The following is a 23696-nucleotide window of genomic DNA, read 5'->3' as shown; positions in this document are numbered from 1 at the left end:
AGAAATAATTTAAACAAATTTACAAATGCATGCAATATATACATGCATATGCTGCAGATCATGGTTTTCATTTGTCACTTTTGACAGGTTTCAACAAATTGAATGTTTCTAAAAATACCTGAAAGAAACGACGTCTAATCTCCAATGTAACTGAAGCTGTACGACTCACGTGACGATAGTATACTCTGTGCGACAGCTGTGCACACACCGACGACCTACATTTACCGGATATACGGACCTGGCTGTTCGTGGGTTTCCCGTTGCTTTCTGTCTTGTTGCAGTGTGACAAAAAAACGTCTAGTTCCTGGTGTTAAATAACATTAGGGCAGCAACCAACACATGCTAAATGAGCGAGTGAATGTTGCTTAACGCCGCAATCTGCAGTATTCCTTCTATGTTTTGTTTGTTTGTTGTTTAACGTCGCACTTAGCAATATTCCAGCTATATGACGGCAGTCCGTAGATAATCGAGTCTGGACCAGACAATCCAGTGTTGACATCATGAGCTTCGATCCACGCAGTTGGGATACGATGACATGCATCAACCAAGTCAGCGAGTCTGACCACCCGATCCCGTTAGTCGCCTCTTACGACAAGCATAGTCGATTTTACGGCAAGCATGGGTTGCTGAAGACCTATTTTACCCCGGATCTTCATGGGTCTCCTTCTATGTCAGAGTCGCCGTTATATAACTAAACATGGATCAGGGAAACTGGTGATTTAAGACTTGATCAACGATCCACACCATCAGAGAACGCTGACAAACTAGTGACTGAAAAGACTGGAACGTGTATGTCAGCGTCCCGAAGACAATCTGGTCCTTCGGTTGGCAGCTCTGCAAGAGGAATGGCTCCGGGTCCAATCGGCTGCAAGTAGGACGCTCAGTAAGACGACGTCAGACTGTTGTCGGCATCCACGGGGGCACCATCGTTGTCAACATTCACTGGTCATCCCTGACGCTCCATGGCTGTTTGCCAGAAAAGTCATGACCAATGGTTTGCATTCAATTCATGCGATTTTGTTCACAAGCAAATTTTATGTTTGGATTATGTGTGCGTGCGTGCGTGCGTGCGTGCGTGCGTGCGTGCGTGCGTGTGACGGTGATTTGATATTCACTATGAGTTACGTCCCTTAGTCTTATCAGGATCTGGAGGAGGATCCGAGTTATTTTCACCGCAGTTATTTTCCACAATCTGTCAGCACTATGCCCATTCTCGAGGGTTACACCTTTCTGTCGTACATCTTCCACTGCCGTCCGGAAAGAAAACGTCGGGTTTTACGCTGTTTTAGCAACACTCCAGCTATCTCACAGCGGAGGTCTCCAGAAATGGGCTTCAACTTTATCAGGAATCGAACCCAGGTCTACGGCAAAGATACGCCCACCTGCTCATCACATGATCATGATCAATGTGGGGGTACCAAAGAAACTGCCTGTCACCTGTGAAAATGCATCACTGTTTATAGTCTGGTTACGAAAAGACATGTTAAAGTATTGTCAATTCAATGCACTTTGTGAAGCATTGATAGGCACACGTTGAGTTGGCCTTCGAAGGTATTTTTAGACCAGGAAGTTGTGACTGTTGCCCAAATATTTCGGTGGGAAACGAATACAGGTACGTGGAATATTTTTCAGTTTCAGTAGACCATGTAGTTGAAAGGAGACGTGTGTTTTCCATCTTGTTTGACAGAATGACACCTCTGATAACACTGTGTACAAACTTGGACAGGTCATCAAGGCGACAAATAGCTGGCCCATAACACAATGCCGCGTCTTTGAAACAGAAAAAGGTAGATTATAGCAGTATCATCCGGGGCATTTGTGGTTTTATGGGGCCCGCGTAAGGTTTAATATCACATCAACCGGCCCCGAGGGGTGTCTACACACACATATCCTATTGTCGATTGAACTGAGGTTAACTTGTGGTGTGGTAGAACGCCCACAGTGGTCCTAGCTTGGTCTCTTCGATACAGGAAAGGATGGGCAAACACAGTGATTACTCTGCTTCAAAGACTGAACTTGAATATTCAGGATATACACAACATGAACGAATTTGAATTCAACTGTGTCAAATCAAAGCTGTTAGAACTTGACAAAGAAAAGTGGCTTACAAGTCTCCATGATGACAGTGGACAGAGTAATGGAAACAAGTTACGGACGTATAGGATTTTCAAGACATACCTGACAACAGAAACCTATGTAAACAAGAGAATTCCAAGATCACACAGAAGTATCCTAGCTAAGTTTCGCTGTGGAACTCTCCCTCTAGAAATAGAGACATGTAGGCCATCTGTACCGCTGCAAAATAGAGTCTGTAAATTCTGTCACCATTCATGTGTCGAGGACGAAATGCACTTCCTTTTAAAATGCCCCTTTTATTCTGATTTTAGAATCTTACTGCTCGAAAAAGCAAATCTGGCCAACGCGACCGTACATGATGTAGATAAACTTAAGCTCTTGATGAATAACCCACATATACAAAGTGTTTTAGCTACAACAATTGTAAAAATGTTTCGCAGGAGGACGCAGACTAAAGACGTGCTTGTCATAGATGTACAGTCACTTTCCCTGAAAAGTAACGGTCTTCATATTATTAGATCAATAATTTCATTGGAAAATAGTATAAAGATGTAAAGGTTGGAGTTATCACTTCTTATATTTTCTCACATTATTTTCTAAATTGAGAATTTAAAGATTAATAAGGTTACACAATGGCAACAGTCTAAACTATGTCTGCTGAAAGTATGATTTGTTATGCTTAATAGAAGATACTCTCTAATATTAACAGCTTGCATGTATGTGCTAATCAAAGGGTTAAACAATGTCGGTGTTAACTTGCAGGTAAAGAAGAGTTTGTCGATGACACAACTTGTTATATTGTATCACAAAATCTAGTCAACTGTGATCCCACAGGAAATAGTTTGTAGAGGTATTTGGCGGAGTTATCACTTGTTATTCTTGCTTATGTAGGTACAGTATTATCTCAGATGAGAAATTAAAGACTAATGAGGTTGCACATCGACAACAGTCTAAAACTATGTCTTTTGAAATTATCATTTGGTATTCTTATTAGAAGATATTCCCTAACATTTAAACTTGCACGTATCAAGTGGTCTAATCATACTGGTGTTAACATACACATAAATAGGTGTTTTGGTGGTTATTTTTCTTATCATTTTGTACTAAAAATAGTCAGCCATTTGGTAACTTGCGATCTTAATATGCACATATAATGTTAAAATATGGCGTCCAACAAAATTGACAGTTCCTTGGCTGCTGGAATAAGAAAAGATGATGGTACAATGTAAGAAAAAAGCTTACAATGTTTTACTTGGAAACTTTTATACATGTTTTAATGTACATACGATGTCTCATAAGCCTGTAAAGGCTGGGTGCAATACCGATGATAATTGATTTTTCTGTTTTTATGCAGTATGTATATGTTATTTGCACGTGACATCTTAATAAAATATTCTCTCTCTCTCTCTCTCTCTCTCTCTCTCTCTCTCTCTCTCTCTCTCTCTCTCTCTCTCTCTCTCTCTCTCTCTCGGGTTTATAGATAAACGTGTAACAACCCAATAACTAATTCATTAAGTGACAAACTTGTCACAATGCACCCTATTAACCTAAAATCTGCACTCGTGTTTGCTGAATATGCCACAGCATTCGAATATCAAAGATTAATAAGCATGCTTTCATCACTACAGTGATCTACAGTACTAAGTTGACCTTACAATCACAGTCCAGGGTCCGTTCGTCAAAGATGCTGCAGCGCTAAGATGATCGTAACTCCCATACTTTAACATTGAGGACAAGTAGCGCTTCGACCGCTTTGTGGAAAGTCCAGGTTTTATTCGGCCTCTGTGGGCCACGTAGTTGTTATGACGTACAACTATACAGTACACAACAATGCATCGTAGCTGTGGTCGATGCTTTGGACAATTATGTTTTGACTTTATCCGCAAATTTCGTATTTTATCGATAAAAGTCTACATAATAAATGAACGATGTTGAAATTTGCAGTGAACTATCTTTTGACTAGTCTTGGATATATTTGATTGTATTGCAAATAGCCGAGTTGCGAAAGGATAAGGATTAGGTCATGTTAAGTTTTTCATTGCAAACAAACAACAAGAATCTAGAGATCCTGCTGAGGCTCTCGGATAACAGTGCATAGAGTTCTTTTATCCGGTACGCGCGTTTCTGTAACCAACAGCTTGTGACACAAAAGGTAGGACCGCAGTCAAGGCCGACTTGAAGGGTGACTCCACAACCATATGAACCGACACCATTATCAACGTATGCAATAGAATATCCTGCCTAACAATTCGTCCTTATATTTAAAAAAAATCTTGTTATTTATGACAACTCAAATTCCTCAGCCTAGATAATATTAACACCCATTTGGGGTGTTCAAAACGACGCAGTCAAATCGTAACCTGGAACTATGCATGAAAACACAACGTTTTTTTTAACTGTTTTGAATTCTTATGGGCGAAGTGGAGAGGGGTGGAATGGAGAGGGGTGAAGGGGAGAGGGGTGAAGTGGAGAGGGGTGAAGGGGAGAGGGGTGAAGCGGAGAGGGGTGAAGTGGAGAGGGGTGAAGGGGAGAGGAGTGAAGCGGAGAGGAGTGAAGGGGAGAGGGGTGAAGTGGAGAGGGGTGAAGCGGAGAGGGGTGAAGTGGAGAGGGGTGAAGTGGAGAGGAGTGAAGTGGAGAAGGGTGAAGTGGAGCGGGGTGAAGTGGAGCGGGGTGAAGCGGAGAGGGGTGAAGTGGAGAGGGGTGAAGGAGAAAGGCATGAGACGGAGAGGGGTGAAGCGGAGAGGGGTGAAGCGGAGAGGGGTGAGGTGGAGAGGGGTGAAGGGGAGAGGAGTGAAGCGGAGAGGAGTGAAGGGGAGAGGGGTGAAGTAGAGAGGGGTGAAGCGGAGAGGAGTGAAGTGGAGAGGGGTGAAGCGGAGAGGGGTGAAGTGGAGAGGCGTGAGACGGAGAGGGGTGAAGGGGAGAGGTGTGCAGTGGAGAAGGGTGAAGTGGAGAGGGTGAAGTGGAGAGGAGTGAAGCGGAGAGGGGTGAAGTGGAGAGGAGTGAAGCGGAGAGGGGTGAAGTGGAGAGGGGTGAAGTGAAGAGGGGTGGAGCGGAGACGGGTGAAGGGCAGACGGATGAAGTGGAGAGGGGTGAAGTGGAGACGGGTGAAGTGGAGAGGGGTGGAGCGGAGAGGGGTGAAGGGGAGAGGGGTGAAGCGGAGAGGTGTGCAGTTGAGAAGGGTGAAGTGGAGAGGGGTGAAGTGGAGAGGAGTGAAGCGGAGAGGTGTGCAGTGGAGAAGGGTGAAGTGGAGAGGGGTGAAGTGGAGAGGAGTGAAGCGGAGAGGGGTGAAGTGGAGAGGGGTGAAGTGGAGAGGGGTGGAGCGGAGAGGGGTGAAGGGGAGAGGGGTGAAGTGGAGAGGGATGAAGTGGAGAGGGATGAAGGGGGGAGTGGAGAGGGGTGAAGTGGAGAGGGGTGAAGTGGAGACGGGTGAAGGGGAGAGGTGTGCAGTGGAGAAGGGTGAAGTGGAGAGGGGTGAAGTGGAGAGGAGTGAAGCGGAGAGGGGTGAAGTGGAGAGGGGTGAAGTGGAGAGGGGTGGAGCGGAGAGGGGTGAAGGGGAGAGGGGTGAAGTGGAGAGGGATGAAGGGGGGAGTGGAGAGGGGTGAAGTGGAGAGGGTGAAGTGGAGAGGGGTGAAGTGGAGAGGGGTGAAGTGGAGAGCGGTGAAGTGGAGAGGGGTGAAGCGGAGAGGGGTAAAGTGGAGAGGGGTGAAGTGGGGAGGGGTGAAGTAGAGAGGGGTAAAGTGGAGAGGGGTGAAGTAGAGAGGGGTGAAGTTGGTTGGTTGGTTGGTTGGTTGGTTGGTTGGTTGTTTAACGCCGTACTCAGCAATATTCCAGCTATATGACGGCGGTCTGTAAATAATCGAGTCCAGACAATCCAGTGATTAATATCATGAGCATCGATCCACGCAATTGGGATCGATGACATGCATCAACCAAGTCAGCGAGCCTGACCACCCGATCCCGTTAGTCGCCTTTTACGACAAGAATAGTCGCCTTTTACGGCAAGCATGGGTTGATGAAGACCTATTCTACCCCGGATCTTCACGGGTAGAGGGGTGAAGTGGAGAGGGGTGGAGTAGAGCGGAGAGGAGTGGGAACCACATCACATTGGTAATGAGCACATGCAGCAGGATCGGTGAGGGAGTTTTGATTGTGCAAGACTGAGGCCAAATTGTGTCTACAGCATTTTCGGGGACATTTTCTATTAAAATATCACCATCGCACCGAATTTCTATGATACCCACATACTAGGACATGTGATGTTTACTCAGTAATAACTAGGATAACGACATCTTCTCGTGCTTCTTAAACTTAGAAATGGAATAGAATTGTGACATGATAGAAAATACCACTATTCAACAGTGTATTTTAACGTCCAAGGTCAGATCTATGTATCATTTTTAAGGAAAAGCATCCTCGAGCGTTATACAACAGAGCTAAAACATGAATAATTGGGCGTAGAGTTATTAAATAATACTCGCATCATAAACGTGACCCAGTGCACATACAGCATGGAACCAGTCTGTGTGTAAGGTTTTATTTCAGTATGATGTATGCCCTCGGTAGGTCCGTAACATCGATGTGCGGAGTATGGGAAATGTTAAGTAGTGACGGTACGTGGGGTGGCGTGCCTGAGAACCGAACTGAGGAGCAAACCACTCTGCCCCTCACTTGATTTGATCATGTTTGATTTTCAAATGAAATATCTTACGTAAGAGATACTATGTCAACAAAATGAACTGTGCTGGCCCTTAGAGAGCACACAAAGCATACTTCCACGTGGTTTTATTTTTTAAAATACAATTTGATTTAAAACTTTCAAAGAAATGTTTAAATAAGTCGCATAATACACAACTGCTAATAGGTGTATTAGACATGTTATCCTTGAAAATAAATAAATTGGCATTTTTCGGCACAAATTTACACTTCAAATATGGCAGGGATCACGCTATTGCAAATTCATTTCTTTGAGAAACAGACTAAACTAAATCGGACAAAGACCGCATGTTCTTAAAATTGAAATTTTCTAAGAAGAAGTGGACATAAGCCATTCCGAAACCAGCTTTCTCGAGCTTTACGGCGCATGTTTCAAACTGGCGACTTCCATTCCGGGAAACGTTTTGAAAATTATAATTTGAAAACTGAACAAAACAAATTCTAGAAAGTCTCGTATATTGTATGTTGATATTGTATGGCAGTACTTCCAACGGGCTGTGGAAAGTCTCTACCGTTTCAAATCCCTACCCTATTGATGCGAGAGATAGACGTACACAGCCCATAACTGTCGTTCGATATACCCCGTGTGAATATTTTCGAGGTTGCATAATAAGAAAACACATTCTAATTATTACTTTCCCCATGTTACGCTCACCTTTTCGCGAACACCAGATTTCATCCCTTTTTGAGAGTGGTTCATAAACACGTGCTCATGATATAGTTGGATTCCTACAATCGCCGAGATTTCTTATGAATATGGAAAAGGTTTTGTCACTTTTATCTACCCCAGTTTTCATAATATTCTTTTACACAAAATGACCCAGCCACGGATTAATCAAATTTATCAACAACACGTCCCATTTTAATTCTGGAAACCCAAAAGTCCAGAAACTCTACGCTCTTTGCCCAGCCTCGGTTAAAGGTATTTACAAAATTAAACATGCCGTTTTCATGGGAACATACCAAGGAAGAAAAAATGAAAAAAAAATTGTTTAAAAACTCAATATTTAGACTATGTCGCCCATGGGCCTGCCCATGGGCGAAGTCTGGCCCATGGGTAGGCCCATGGGCAGGCCCATGGGCGAGAATATGTTCCTTTACTTAAAACTCATGATTTTGTTTCGCAAATACATTTAATGTATTCATTCAAGTATCATGACACAAAATTTAACTCATTTTAACTTAATTCAACGATTTTATAGCGATATTGAAATATTTCGCCCATGGGCGAGAAAAAGGTTTGGCCCATGGGTAGGCCCATGGGCAGGCCCATGGGCGAGAATATGTTCCTTTACTTAAAACTCATGTTTTTGTTTCGCAAATACATTTAATGTATTCATTCAAGTATCATGACACAAAATTTAACTCATTTTAACTTCATTCAACGATTTTATAGCGATATTGAAATATTTCGCCCTCTGGGCGAGAAAAAGGTTTGGCCCATGGGCGAGAATATGTTCCTTTACTTAAAACTCATGATTTTGTTTCGCCAATACATTAAATGTATTCATTGAAGTATCATGACACAAAATTTAATGAAAAAATGAAAAAAAAAAATGTTCAAAAACTCAATATTTAGACTGTGTCGCCCATGGGCCTGCCCATGGGCGAAGTCTGGCCCATGGGTAGGCCCATGGGCGAGAGTATGTTCCTTTACTCAAAACTCATGTTTTTGTTTCGCGAATACATTAAATGTATTTATTTAAGTATCATGACACAAAATTTAACTCATTTTAACTTAATTCAACGATTTTATAGCGATATTGAAATATTTCGCCCATGGGTGAGAAAAGGGTTTGGCCCATGGGCGAGAATATTTTCCTTTACTTAAAACTTATGTTTTTGTTTCGCAGGTGTTCTTACTATTTTCATGGCACATAATGTAACTCAATTTTACTCAATTCAGCTATTTTACAGATTTATTGAAATATTTCGCCCATGGGCGAGAAAAGGTTTTGCCTTCGAAATCCTTGATTATTATATCATGCCAGAGTTCTGAAATTCAGTGACAATGCTGTTGAACAGTAGAATCTGATGGACGTATTGTGCAGAACCTGTTTGACACTATGGGTTCCAGGACCACTAACACTCTGAGCTGAAAAAGTTTGGTCCTAACCGCACCCAACATCTTTAATGAACCCGGCCTTATCTCTCAAAACGTTTTGGCAGTTTATCATACGAATTCATGTGCGTGTACAACATTAAATTTTAGTTAGTTTCTATTTCATTTCCCATTTTATGACCCGTTGATACATCACACTGGGCAATTACGTGACAGGTAGGCGTGCGCGTATTTTAATGGAAAGAAACTATTCGTCTTTTATTGCATAACGTTTGGCTGAATATCTTACATTCTAACGAAATCTGGAAATAATTATTTAATTACAAGCAGTGTCGAACTGACCAGTAGGAATTATGTTTCAATGCGATTGAGGAAAACGTGAGTGAATATTGTGACACTAAAGCAACTTTTAACTGCATTGTCACTTTTGGTATGAAAATGGTAATAGTTAAGAAAAACGTAACAGCCTTCTTATGATAATTCTCATATTCTCATTAGTACGTTGTGTCTAATTACAGTGTCGGCCTTATTTACAGGTGATTCTACAATACTTGCTGTCGGTCAATTACGATCTGCCACACCACGCGTGAATAAACAGTTATGCAGGTGGGCAAATACCTAGCCTGTACATGTATATTTTTGTGGATACATGTATTACATATTTTCGTTGATATGTGGATATATTAAGCACCAAGACACAAAAGGTTTATGAAAGATGAATTTGTGCCTTGATATATATATTCAACGCGAACGAAGCTTGTATTTTCTCCGCGATCCTGATGTGTATCATCGTTTAATTGGTCATTCATTAAAAGTATGTTGTGAGGCGATATCAAAGGAGCCGCACAATATACACAGTGTCGTCCGTTTCGCGTGAACTACCACCCTACCCTGTCAGTAAGAGTTATGTAATCGGTACACAAATATATTTGGTGCGATGTCAGTGTGGAAGGAGTTTGAATTACGTCCGCCAGTGGCCACAGAAAGTATAGTACCAATCAACAAGGCCAATGCCGTACTAATAACCTAGTGACTCGCGTAACAACGGCTGTCAATATGTCTGCTACATCTACCATACCATCATCCCTGTCACAACTGGCGTATTGACGGCTTATTCAAAATATTAATTGTAGAAATGTCGTTACCAGACTAACGTACGTCGTATTCAGTCCTCAACTGGATGTTACATTCCTTATATCAGTTAACAGCCCTGTTTGTGAAAATATTTACTAGACATAAGATTTAAAGACTAATAAAATCAATTGTAAGACCGCATAGACCATAAAACCGAATAAAATATGTCTTGGTATCATCTCTTGTGTATTAGATGATGGCAATGACCGGAAATGTTATAACGTTAGATTAAGAAGGAGAAACATTAAAGTGTTTTACAATACTTGGAAACATGAGCAATAAGATGTAGCAACATAAACATGCATGGAATAGGGAAAAAGGATGAAAACAAATTGAAAAGGATTTTAATACAAAATTATCGAACTAAATAACTTGCCTGAACAGAAGGGGTACCCAAACTTGTTTGACAGTTATTCGTGTGTTATAGACTGTCGAATTGGACTCATGTGTGTACGTAGGGTACGCATATCTATTGCAAGTTTTAGTACTCATACACTTTCTCTTTTTGTGTTTTGTTTGTTTGTTAGTTGTATAACGCCACACTTAGCAATATTTCAGCTGTATGACGGCGGTCTGTAAATAATCGAGTCAGGACCAGACAATCCAGTGATTGACATCATGTGCATCGATCCCCGCAATTGGGATACGATGACATGCATCAATCAAGATAGCGAACCTGACCACCCGATCCCGGTAGTCGCTTCTTACGACAAGCGCTGTCGCCCTTTTACGCCAAGAATGGTTTGTTGAAGATCTTCACGGGTCTATTGAATGCAGGGATTTGTGTAAAGTCATTCAGACAGCATACAATGCCAACTAAAAAATTATACTCAGTGTCTCCGCAAAGTAATATAGTACGGTACTTAGAGTACATGTGAGATTATACTCAGATTAAGGAGATGTTTCATCCATATAACGTGTTATTATTCTACCTAACAATGTATTTAATGAAATGAATGCAAAACAAACTCAACGGCTAAAAGGTTTCATTGAAAAAACTACCCCTAGTAAAACAACTGCAACCCGACACAGATTAAACGCAACTTACAAACACAATCATAATCTGGTTAGTCTGTATCACTCAACGAGGCCGCTTACTCTGCCCACAGTATGAAAGTATTGGGCAGTTCAGTAATTAGGAGCCAAAACCAGGCAGGTACGCTGGTCACACTTGACTGGTCTGACTGATGATTAGGTCGTCTGACAATTGTAAGTGAACCATAGCAAGAAGTATCTGCGAAACTATTTGCTTCTTTTATGGGACCGATTAGTTTTATGACCATGGGCCTCGGCACAAGCGTGGTGTTGGAAGACAAGTTATACATGTACATCCGATATGGTGACTGTTTTTCGCTATTCATATTCTAAATTCATTCATAATACCACAACATTTTAGTACTCCTTGAAACTTTACAATCACTTCAATATGTAAAATAGATTGAACGAGAACACTTGATATATTGCAGATTATTAAATCATTGTCTCTATTATCAGCCGCTACGTTTGTATCGTTTGCATTGTACAAAGAAATATTTTATCTGTCCTTTTGCAGATTTAGCCTCAGAATGTGCTCATTCGAATTAGGAACGAAAATAATTGCTTATCATGAGTATATATGATACAGTTAAAAGTTACTTGTACACTGTAGACGTATTGGCTTTAAAGTCGCATACGACCTTCGCGAGCGAGTTGAATGATCCAGGTTAATTGGAACGAAGTCTAGAGAGGGTTATAAAGTTTTGTATTTGGAAATGTGTAGGTTTGTTAAATATAATTTTTTAAATTCCTTTTATTTCAATATGTAAAAACATAACTATGCGCTTAAAAACAGAGCTGACTTGATGGGAGATAGCCACCTCAGATTGTCTGTTGGACACGGTTTAACCTTACTGTGTCCTCACCCTGGTTGTTGTTACCGTTGTTATAAGGGATTAAGAGCTACGGCTCATTGCATTTTTGGTTACAGTCTGTATCACTAAAGTGGACATGTGCAGGTGAACTCTGTTCAATTAGTATATGAAATGCCCCAAAATGTGAACTCCAGACAATAATAACCTGAGGGTAAATCCACGTGCGTCTGCCTTTCCCCTCGTTCACCTTCGAAATCCTTGATTATTATATCATGCCAGAGTTCTGAAATTCAGTGACAATGTTGCTGAACAGTAGAATCTGATGGACGTTTTGTGCAGAACCTGTTTGACACTATGGGTTCCAGGACCACTAACACTCTGAGCTGAAAAAGTTTGGTCCTATCCGCACCCAACATCTACAAGTTTGTAAGCTTGTAGACATCATTAAGAAGTAATTAACAGTCCCATGCTGAGACCTTTCTCAAAATTCAGACCGCTGGCAGGCTGCCAACAAAGAGAAGAACATATCGCAACCCCGACACGAGTGTGCTCAGTCAAACAATGAACTTACGACCTGCAGAAAACAACTCCAGTTGAGTATGCCGATGCTGTATCTCAGCCGGGTTGGCCTGAAAATTTAAACATGCTAATTAAATCCAAAATCGTATAATTATTTTTAATAGAAACCGTATCTTAATTTGTTCTTGCACTGCATCATATCGTGTTTTTCATCTGTATATGTGTAATGTGTATATGTATCAATGACTACACTTATACCGCATATTCTGCAACAGACTATAATTAATCACCTTATTATTGTCTCTCCATTTACCATGGCTGACTGCACTAATACCCTTTTAACAGTGGACACCGATATCAGAATACATGTAGGCTTTTTGTTCAAAAAGGAATATGCAGGAAATTATATGTAACAATTAACTGTGTACTAATTACATGTTTGAATGTTATCAGTTTTACGTTCTGAGATACAGTGATGTAAGCATCTTCTAAAATCTTCTAAAAATATAATAAAATACAAAACTCTCTGCCGTATTTTGTGGAAATCATTCGATCAAGTAAAAATGACTGCGTGACAAGACGAATCAACTATTTATACCCGATAAAAGAAACTGCCGTATTTTAGGAACAGTGCTATAACAAGACATTTGAAATTTCTAACAAGCAGATACATTAGAGACAGTGACTAGACTACAGGTACGTAATCCGTATCAATCAAAGGTGTAAAAAAAACTGAAAATCATATCTGTCGGAGACCTACCAAATTACCAAGTTTTATCATTACTATATTTATTACAATGCAAATACTTTAGTGACACATTTTTTAGAGGAGAGGGCATACACACAAGTATATTGCTTCCGTGTGTGAATGCAGGTTGTACTTGGTATCTCAGTTCTCAGTTTCATACCGGTTGTATAACTGAATTTGTATATGGAACCATGCGTACAGCATGACAATTACTTGCTATTCGTCAGTTTACAACACACATAATGCGGTCAAACAATTTTAGGCACCGCTTTTGCGAGTTATGTAGTACAATAATGTTTTATTAAAATCTTTTTCAATTTGTTTTCACCATTTTCCCTATTGACAGTCGTTGTTACGTGCGTCACTAGGTAATTAGTACGGATTGACCTTGTTTATTGTTTCTATACTTTGAGGATTTCTGTGGCAAGTGGCGGACGTAATTCAAACTCCTTCCGCACTGACACCGCATCAAATATATTTGTGTACCGATTACATAACTCTAATGGACAGGGTGGGGTGGTAGTTCACCGGACGACACTGTGTATATTGGGCGGCTCCTTTGATATCTCCTCCAAACATACGTTTATTGAATGACCCCATTAAACGATGATACACATCTCGATGAATATATCAAGGCACTAATTCATCTTTATAAACATTTTTTTGTCTTTGTGCTTAATATATCCACATATCAACGAACATTTGTAAAACATGTATCCTACAAAAAAATAAACATTTTCAGGCTAGGTATTTGCCCACAGCAACACCTGCATAACTGTTTATTCACGCGTGGTGTGGTAGATCGTAATTGACCGAGAGCAGGTATTGTAGAATCACCTGTAAATAAGGCCGACACTGTAATTAGATACAACATACTAATGAGAATTATCATAAGAAGGCTGTTACGTTTTTTCTGAACTGTTACCATTTTCATACCAAAAGTGACAATGCAGTTAAAAGTTGCTTTAGTGTCACAATATTCACTCACGTTTTCCTCAATCGCATTGAAACATAATTCCCACTGGTCAGTTCGAAACCGCATGTAATTAAATAATTATTTCGAGATTTCGTTAGAATGTAAGATATTCAGCCAAACGTTATGCAATAAAAGACGAATAGTTTTTTTCATTAAAATACGCGCACGCGTACCTGTATATTGCATACCTAGTGTCACGTAATTGCCCAGTGTGATGTATCAACGGGACATTAAATGGGAAATGAAATAGAAACTAACTAAAATTTAATGTTGTGGAAAATAACTCCAATGAATTGGAGTACACGCACATGAATTCGTATGATAAACTGTCAAAACGTTTTGAGAGGTAAGGCCGGGTTCATTAAAGATCGCTACAATATGTAAAACAGGTGAAATTTGTAGAACTAAAGGAAACATCCAACCAAATGCCCTTTGTAAATAGTAATGTAATGATATAATATAAAGTATATTTCACATGATACAATATACTTTGCAAACAGTTAGTTGATGCTTGAAAGGGACTGACGAAAACATGGGCGAAATATTTTAATAACGCCGTAAAATAGTTCAATTAAGTAAAAATTAGTTAAATTTTGTGTCATGATACTTGAATAAATACATTTAATGTATTTGCGAAACAAAAACATGAGTTTTGAGTAAAGGAACATGTTCTCGCCCATGGGCCTGCCCATGGGCCAAACCTTTTTCTCGCCCATGGGCGAAATATTTCAATATCGCTATAAAATCGTTGAATTAAGTTAAAATGAGTTTAATTTTGTGTCATGATACTCCAATGAATACATTTAATGTATTCGCGAAACAAAATCATGAGTTTTGAGTAAAGGAACATATTCTCGCCCATGGGCCAAACCTTTTTCTCGCCCAGAGGGCGAAATATTTCAATATCGCTATAAAATCGTTGAATGAAGTTAAAATGAGTTAAATTTTGTGTCATGATACTTCAATAAATACATTTAATGTATTTGCGAAACAAAATCATGAGTTTTAAATAAAGGAAAATATTCTCGCCCATGGGCCAAACCTTTTTCTCGCCCATGGGCGAAATATTTCAATATCGCTATAAAATCGTTGAATTAAGTTAAAATGAATTACATTTTGTGTCATGATACTTGAATGAATACATTAAATGTATTTGCGAAACAAAAACATGAGTTTTAAGTAAAGGAACATATTCTCGCCCATGGGCCTACCCATGGGCCTACCCATGGGCCAAACCTTTTTCTCGCCCATGTGCGAAATATTTCAATATCGCTATAAAATAGTTGAATTAAGTTAAAATGAGTTAAATTTTGTGTCATGATACTTCAATAAATACATTTAATGTATTTGCGAAACAAAATCATGAGTTTTAAATAAAGGAACATATTCTCGCCCATGGGCCAAACCTTTTTCTCGCCCATGGGCGAAATATTTCAATATCGCTATAAAATCGTTGAATTAAGTTAAAATGAATTAAATTTTGTGTCATGATACTTGAATGAATACATTAAATGTATTTGCGAAACAAAAACATGAGTTTTAAGTAAAGGAACATATTCTCGCCCATGGGCCTGCCCATGGGCCTACCCATGGGCCAAACCTTTTTCTCGCCCATGTGCGAAATATTTCAATATCGCTATAAAATAGTTGAATTAAGTTAAAATGAGTTAAATTTTGTGTCATGATACTTCAATAAATACATTTAATGTATTTGCGAAACAAAATCATGAGTTTTAAGTAAAGGAACATATTCTCGCCAATGGGCCAAACCTTTTTCTCGCCCATGGGCGAAATATTTCAATATCGCTATAAAATCGTTGAATTAAGTTAAAATGAATTAAATTTTGTGTCATGATACTTGAATGAATACATTAAATGTATTTGCGAAACAAAAACATGAGTTTTAAGTAAAGGAACATATTCTCGCCCATGGGCCTACCCATGGGCCAGACTTCGCCCATGGGCAGGCCCATGGGCCACACTTCGCCCATGGACAGGCCCATGGGCGACATAGTCTAAATATTGAGTTTTTAAACAATTTTTTTTTCATTTTTTCTTCCTTGGTATGTTCCCATGAAAACGGCATGTTTAATTTTGTAAATACCTTTAACCGAGACTGGGCAAAGACCGTAGAGTTTCTGGACTTTTGGGTTTCCAGAATTAAAATGGGACGTGTTCAACAGTTATTTCAATTTTCAATTACATGAAAAAACAAAGTCGGTGTTCTTTCTTTTAACGCTCAGTTTGAGTCAGCAAATTTGGACCCGTCTCTGCCCTTGTAAAAATGTTATCAATTGTGGAGCAGTTTGGCCGAAAACCAGCCTGTGTTTCAGAGATAAGTAAAGTAGACCCATATGCGTAATCATTTTATTATATACTTCAGTGTGAAAGACTGAGTTTTCTGAAGTTGAGAAAAGTGATATTTTCATTGCAGTGAACATAACACTTGATATTTCACTGCTGTGAACATAACACTTTAACGGAACTATTGTCACACAAGAGTTACCCCCCCCCCCCCTCTAAATTGTCTCCCTTTATCGTAAGTGTCTATCCCGTAGACAAGCTGTTGACGTCATTTTTACGTCAGTTCCACATCGACAAGGCAAAATAATAAGTAGTGTAACAAATTCATGAAGCAAAAAGTATTTTGTCAACGATAAAACCTGTTGTAAATATTCAAATTCTCATTAACTGATGAGTTTATACTTTTGTACATGTACAAGAGGCACGTCATGGTTCGACTTGCTTACAAGTAAACACGTCACTGATCGAACACATACGTGACATATCCGATCCTGCCCGAGACAGTACTGACATATCAACAAGGTTAAAGGAGAATTCACATGATACAATAAAACAGTCGACGATGCTGCAACCATATGGCGAGAAAAACGTAAAGTTCCTCGGAATGTCAGATGTAAATTTCTCATTGACTATGTGAATTTCAAATATCTTGCAGATGTCAATTGTATATATTCCATAAGTATTATCGCGTCGATCACATCAATAGCGAGGACGGTCAAAAACATGTGATACAAAGTCAGGGTCGACGGGCAGATAGTCCGAGCTATCATCAACAAATGTATCTAGGTGTACTCAAAGTTCTGGCGTTTAAGTCGCCGGGCAGAATACATTTACAGCTTTGTCCCCAACCTTGTCAAAATTGCATCCGTTTTTATTTTGTTAAAAAAAAGGATCGATTATTCCATGATAGCCTAGTGGTTAAAGCGTTCGCTCGTCACCCGGGTTCGATTCCCCACATGGGAAAAATGTGTGAAGCCCAATTCTCGAGTCCCTCACCGTGATATTGCCAAAATCGGCTTAAACCCGTACTCACTCACTGTGCCGTGTAATCATTGGGGGTGTCTAACGCCTATATATGGTGGCTTGGAAATCCATAATCGCCTTCATTAATAGTTTAAGTTTCTCAGCGCAACACCGTCGTTATATTGCTGGAAGCAGCGTATAACCTTACTCACTCACGCCGTCTTCATCTAGAACCCTTACATTCAGAAACCAAAAACAATACCACGTGAAGACACCCGGGCTTTGGAACTGTAAAAGGACAGTCGAGTTTAGTGTTTACAGTATATACAATAGTTTATTATGACGTGAACGTCCTGCGTAAGCGAGGGTGTTTTAACTGGACAACATTTTGTACCATATTGGCTTTTCCTGAAATGTGGGACTTTGGATGTTTTTCTTTGAAGCCCTATCAGCAACAGAGCCATGACTCGGAAATTAAGTTTTTCGCCGCAGTCACCTAACGAGTGCACTGGAGCCTTGGCCAGGAAAAACAGGCAGATTGACGCCGTCGGGTTCCGATGGCACGCAGTCAGCCAGGTCACACGCTGTCATCACTGAAATAGCGCCAATTTCGTTTCCTAAGATCTGCTTTTGCGACAGGCAGCGTGATATTTCTGGAATATTGCTAAAAGCGACGTAAAACCATACACACACACTCACTCTTACGGCAGGTATTGGACACTGGAGATCTATTCAGCCCTGACGGAACACTATGCCAAGCATCAATGTCACGGTAGGGTTATAGGTGTGAGTCAGCTTCTGTTTTGAGTCCGTCGTGCGGCTGCGTCATCACGTATCTGGTAGTGTCCTGTCCCAGCGTCACTACTGGGGGTGAGAGTCGTGCCCCAGCGTCACTACTGGGGTGAGAGTCGTGTCCCAGCGTCACTACTGGGGGTGAGAGTTGTGCCCCAGCGTCACTACTGGGGGTGAGAATCGTTACAACTGACGCAATCGGTTCTATTTCAACTTTAAGGCTATTAAAGGTTACTTTAAATCTAAAGACTGCCATTCTTACATTTATACCAAGTATAAGCAACCAGACCTTTGTTTTTCAACAGGTATGTACATCCTAGTAGTGACCCTCATCATCAGCTCCTGTTTCGTCACCTGCGACGTCCTGGACGGCCATTCCGGCACCGGGTACTGCACCGAACCAGACATCGAGAAGCTCCGCCAGGACATACCGAACCTGTACGCTGAGTACCTCCATCCCACCTTCCTCAACCTCCCACGACTGCAAACCATCATGAAAAGAAAGAACGGCTACATCTACCCATTCAGCAAAAAGTTCATATCCTTCTTCGGCGGCTACCGGAAGTGCTCCGACGCCCGGAAGGCGATTCGAAAACATGGCGGCAATCTGTGCCCATCGTACTTTATTCTGGAATATGACCCGGATCGTATTCCACGAGAACTTGTTCAGGCAGATTGCGCGTGCGACAGGTGCTTTCTGAGACGTCGTCCACGTGCGCGTGAAGAGGTCGTGGCTCACCTCGGGTGTCGTAGATTGTTCACGCACACCCAGGTACTGAGACGAGCCGGGTGTATCCAGGGTGTGTGGACATATCGGCTCTACTGGGAGAGGGTGTCCGTGGCGTGCAGCTGCAACCTATTGTTCAGTCGACCGCTGCCCTGACAACATCAGGACACACATAGACATCATAGATCTGTTTGAAGGGTTAATGTAGCGATTTTTAGAGTAGGACCATCAAATATATAATGTAAAAGGAATTCTTGGTTAACTTGTAGCACTTACCACTGGCACTTGTAACAAATAAACGACGGACGCCAATATGACCCTTTCAGGCATTTGTTGAAAAGCGACCAATCATTTGATATTGGGGTTAGTTGGGGGTTGGTGTGGGGTGTGTGTGTTGGGGTGGTGATTTTGACACTTCAGTGAAAGGTTGTCAATCGCTCTCAGCCATTAGAAACCTATTATGTGGGTATCGCCATCATGAAAAGATGTCACAGTTTTCTGCCAATGGTAAAACCTGGGAAGAGGTTTTACATTTTTACCAAAACCCTGGGATGAGGTTTTTGTAAATTTAGTAAAACCTCATCCCAGGGTCTTTGTAAAAAGGTAAGACCTCCATACCAGGTCTCGCCACTGAAAAAAATACATTCTCAATACACACTGATTTTTCATCACAGGGTCTTACTAAAAGGCACATACCCGGACTTCTGCACAAAGACAACAGAAAACAACAGCCAGTAACATCCTTTAATGAAAGTTAAATGTAAAGTAGAGAGACCCTTTTTGGGATAGACCTTCCAGATTTGCCTCAGTCGTTGAGTCTACAGAGGTACCTGCCGAAGTACCTTCAGAAGTAGCTATCTCAGTTGCGGAAGTAGTTGTCTCAGTCACTGAAGTTGGTGGCGCACAAGACACTGTCTCTGTCTTTTTAGGGGACTCTTCCTTCCGATAATGTCTGAAGCCTTGGACTTTAGATCGTCGCTGGTGCGTTTGTAGAAGCGGACAGCACTACTCCGGTGCCCTAAACAATATTTGTTATAGTTCATTACAACAAAGTATACAACCGTATGTTCTAAACATCTATAAAGCATTAAGCCACTTTAGAAAATATGGCTACATCAAAATACATTTTTATAGTAAAAATTAACCATTTCTATACGCTTGTTGAGGGCGTTTCATTTTATTCACAGATAATATTCGAAACAGTGATAATCATAAAATATTGGTTTCCATAAAATAAGGACTGTCCTATACATTGAACTAAACTTACTAGTTTGTTCGCAAATCTGCTGCTCGCTTACTTCCGCTTCATACAGTCTTGTTGCAGCTGTCGCTCGCAGTGAGTGATTAGTTTTGTTCGCAGAAACACGTCCAGCTTCCTCTGTAGTCCTTCTTCAGACAATGGAGATGCAAAACGAAAGTGAAAATCATCTGCGTCGTCACTGACATCCTTAGTTTCCACAAACTTACTTTGAGTTAGAAATAGGTCTCCGCCTTCCTCCTCGCTCGACATCTCGAACTCAACTGAGAAAGACAACCACGTGTTCTTACCGCATGTATCGCACGTGCATGGTTCGGGTTCTTTCTATGCGCTTATCCTGGCAATAGCGAGGTAGTAAATCCCCGTTATAGTGCCCTAAATGGGAGACAATTAAATTTGCAGTAATTCTAAACGTTTAACGGTTTCTAAGCGGGATAAAACACTCCTCCTCGGTTTTGGTAGAGAATGTTAAACCTCTAGAGTCGGGAAATCCCTCCTCCCGAGGTTTTACATTCTCTACCAAAACCTCTGAGTCGTGTTTTCTCAAGTACTTAGTATTGTTAGTTTTCTTTATACTCAGTAACACGAAACTCTCTACTCTTGATTTAATGCATTATTTTTGGTCAGATTAGGAATACGTCGTTTACAACGTGATCACGTCTGAGCGCTATATGTCTCAGCTTGGGATTTGCAGACTTTGAAACAGGTTTCTGCAGACACATAATGTTAATGTTCGGCCCCGTTAATAACAGTCCATCTTCGATTAATCTGAAACCAGGTTTTATTAAGTCGATCCCAACCTGCTATTCAAATCGTTGCGCACTTGAGCCAACCCACTGACGTTTAAGCTACTGACAAGCTAATAGGCACGGTCGGCGACAACGTGTTGTATCACCTTTACCAAATCGAAAAATACCAGCCTGACGCCAAGGTGTTTACAGCTAGATGGTATGTGTAATGTTTTCGAGGTTGCATGATTAGAAAACACATTCCGACTGTCACTTTCCTGATCTGGTAAGCGACGCCTTGGTCGGATGAAAGGTCGTTCTGACGTGACCCGTAATGGGATGTCCTCAGATCTATGTTCAGCGACAGCGAGAACTAAGATCTGATTTTTATGAGATTGGGATCGGGTGGTCATGCTAGCTGACTTGGTTGATACATGTCATCGTGTCCCAATTGCTTGGATCGATGCTCTTGATATCAATCACTGGTTTATCTGGCCCAGACTCGATTAGTGACAGACCGCCGTTATAACTTGAATATTGCTGAGTGCGGCGGTAACCAACAAAGGAAGAAAGAAATTACATTAGCTGAACTGGACCAGAAGACTTCCTCAAATTGTCATTGGGGTTTGATTCGGACCATGTCGCACCGTATATACGAATGGGGGGTATGATCTAATATTGATGGTTTCCTTTGCGACAACTGGCAATCGCTGAGACCGGGGCAACTACTTCTGCCCATATTTGGAATTAGCGTATGATCGCAAATCAATCAGCGATAGGTTTTGCAACTTGTCAGTGATTGCAACTGTTCACCGCAGATAGAGCGAAATGTTTGCAACCGGTTGAGACCGATCGGTGACTAGTCAGCGAATCCTCGGTGACTTGTTGTAACTGAACGGGGACTGGTCGGAGACTAGTTGTCGATTTATCACCGATCAAAATATAATGCGTATAAAAAGGGTGTTTTCTTAATCAAATTATTTCTTTGCAAGTTGTCCAGATGTTAACAGCAGAACAGTTGCAGTTGCTCCGTCTGCAAAGAATAAATCAAAATGCTGCAGTTGCTGCAATGATGATGTGCAGAAGAATGAGAAGGACAATGTTAAATTAGTATTGGCTGAGACCATGAGAATCTGATGGCAGAGCTGGAAAGAGAAAGTCGTTGTGATTTCGTGGGCTACCTCAGAATGTCCTGTCAACATCGGGCATATCTGGCTGTTTCTCCTCATCAGGTGTCCGCCTCTTCTTTTGTTGAGACGTTGTTGGCTCTGGCTCCATTGTGGCAGACCTGTGCACCACAGCAGTTGTCTCTATTGTATCTTCTACAATTTCTGGTTCTTTTATTTTCCTGCCTTTTCGGACCATAGTGAGGAAATAACTGATGTGAACTCTGAGTACTTATGACAAAATGATGCTGTAGAGCACAGACAGGTCTTTTTCCAGACGGTGACATGTTGCAAACCGAACGGCGAATGATCGACGCATGCTTGGTAACCACTTTGCAACTGATCGACAACCAGTCACCGATGAAGCGCCGGTGGATCACCGCCTCATCACTGATCGATCACCGATAGGTCGCCACTAGGTTGCAAAGAGTCAACACCCTTGTGTAGACGAAACCGATCGCCACAGAGTGGGAACCAATCTGCGATTAGAATAACTACACTTGGGGAACTCTAGGAGACCAAAGAAACCTCCGAGCGACCAAATCGGTCGCAGCTAGTCTTTTGTGCATGTTCAAAAGCCTGGTTGCGATCGATGGGTTTTGCAACCGCTCTGAAACCTTGTGGCGACCTCAGTGAAAGCTTTCAGAGACCCTTGAAACCTCATTGCGATTGTCAAATAGTTTGGTCGCCAGGAGGTTGCATTGCGGTCGCATTGTCTGTGTGACTGAGGCTTAAGGATGATCGAAAGATGTTTTGTTGTCGAGCTAGACTGGGAACATTCACACCTCACATAACAGCTCTGTCATCTCTCGAGCATCAGCAAAGATGTCCACAAGGAAAGCTGACAGTGGGGCAGGTATGGTCTTGACAAACCAAGGAGCATTGTCAGTGCAAATTTGGGTTTGGGCAATTGTACTCCTCTGTTAAACTAACTGGACAGATGGCAGTGGGTTAGATACCATAATGGCATAGTAATATTTCTCTGGCCTTCACTGGATGTTAATCGCAAGGCCTTGTAACAGTCACCCATGAAGTAGCAAGTCCAACAGAAGGCTAATCTTATTGGTTTATTTAAAGTGAGTGGGTGAGTGGGTGAGTGGGTGAGTGGACCTGGCTCTCTTGTTTGTTTGTTGTTTAATACTTCCATCAACCATGTCAGCCAGCCTGACCACCCAATCCTGTTAGTCGACTCTCACAATGAGCATGGGTTTCTTCTAACCAAGAATCTGACACATCTTATTCGACCATCATGTCACCAGCAAAGTCACACAGCAAACATTTGAACAAATATTTACCTGCTTTCCTGCAAGCATCACACAAGTCATATCTAGTATGACTGAATCAATTAAGTCACACTCTGACCACCTGTTTCCATCATTGCCAGCACTTTCAAGAAGCATCATGTACTGGGGACCTATCTACTTTAACAAGGATATTTGGTTTGTTTGTTGTTTAACACTGTGCTCAGCAATATTCCAGCGGTATGATGGGTGTCTGTAGATAATCGAGTCTGGACCAGACAATCCAGTGCCTGACATCATTGCATGATCTACACAATTGGGATATGATGTCATTCATCAACCAAGTTAACAAGCCTGACCACCCGATCCCGTTAGTCGCCTCTTACGACAAGCATAATGGAACACAGTTCTAACAAACATTTTTTTTGAAATCTTACAA

The 23696-nt window shown here is 41.2% G+C and overlaps 1 protein-coding gene and 1 long non-coding RNA gene across 2 annotated transcripts; one reads left to right on the top strand and one right to left on the bottom strand.

The window, feature by feature from the left end:
* Positions 1–1425: 1425 nt before the first annotated feature.
* On the top strand, positions 1426–19176 carry LOC124145831. The gene is made up of 2 exons (XM_046515779.2): positions 1426–1612; positions 18443–19176. The coding sequence occupies exon 2, from the start codon at positions 18445–18447 to the stop codon at positions 19018–19020; it is 576 nt and encodes a 191-aa protein (XP_046371735.1). The 5' UTR covers positions 1426–1612; positions 18443–18444; the 3' UTR covers positions 19021–19176.
* Positions 19177–19594: 418 nt separating this feature from the next.
* On the bottom strand, positions 19595–20780 carry LOC124145832. The gene is made up of 2 exons (XR_006862604.2): positions 20132–20780; positions 19595–19882 (listed from the first exon to the last, which is right to left on the bottom strand). It is a non-coding gene; the product is annotated as an uncharacterized LOC124145832 (long non-coding RNA).
* Between the last annotated feature and the right edge of the window lie 2916 nt (positions 20781–23696).

Source organism: Haliotis rufescens, unplaced genomic scaffold, assembly GCF_023055435.1.
Source record: "Haliotis rufescens isolate VD_foot unplaced genomic scaffold, xgHalRufe1.0.p SCAF_6, whole genome shotgun sequence".
In the NCBI taxonomy this organism is placed as follows: Eukaryota; Metazoa; Mollusca; class Gastropoda; order Lepetellida; family Haliotidae; genus Haliotis; species Haliotis rufescens.
Note: the sequence above shows the minus strand (reverse complement) of the source record. Positions and strands in the feature narration are given on the sequence as shown.

What these genes read in the sequence shown, in the direction of transcription:
- LOC124145831 (XM_046515779.2), top strand. Translation starts at nt 18,445, where the DNA reads ATGTACATCCTAGTAGTGACCCTCATCATCAGCTCCTGTTTCGTCACC.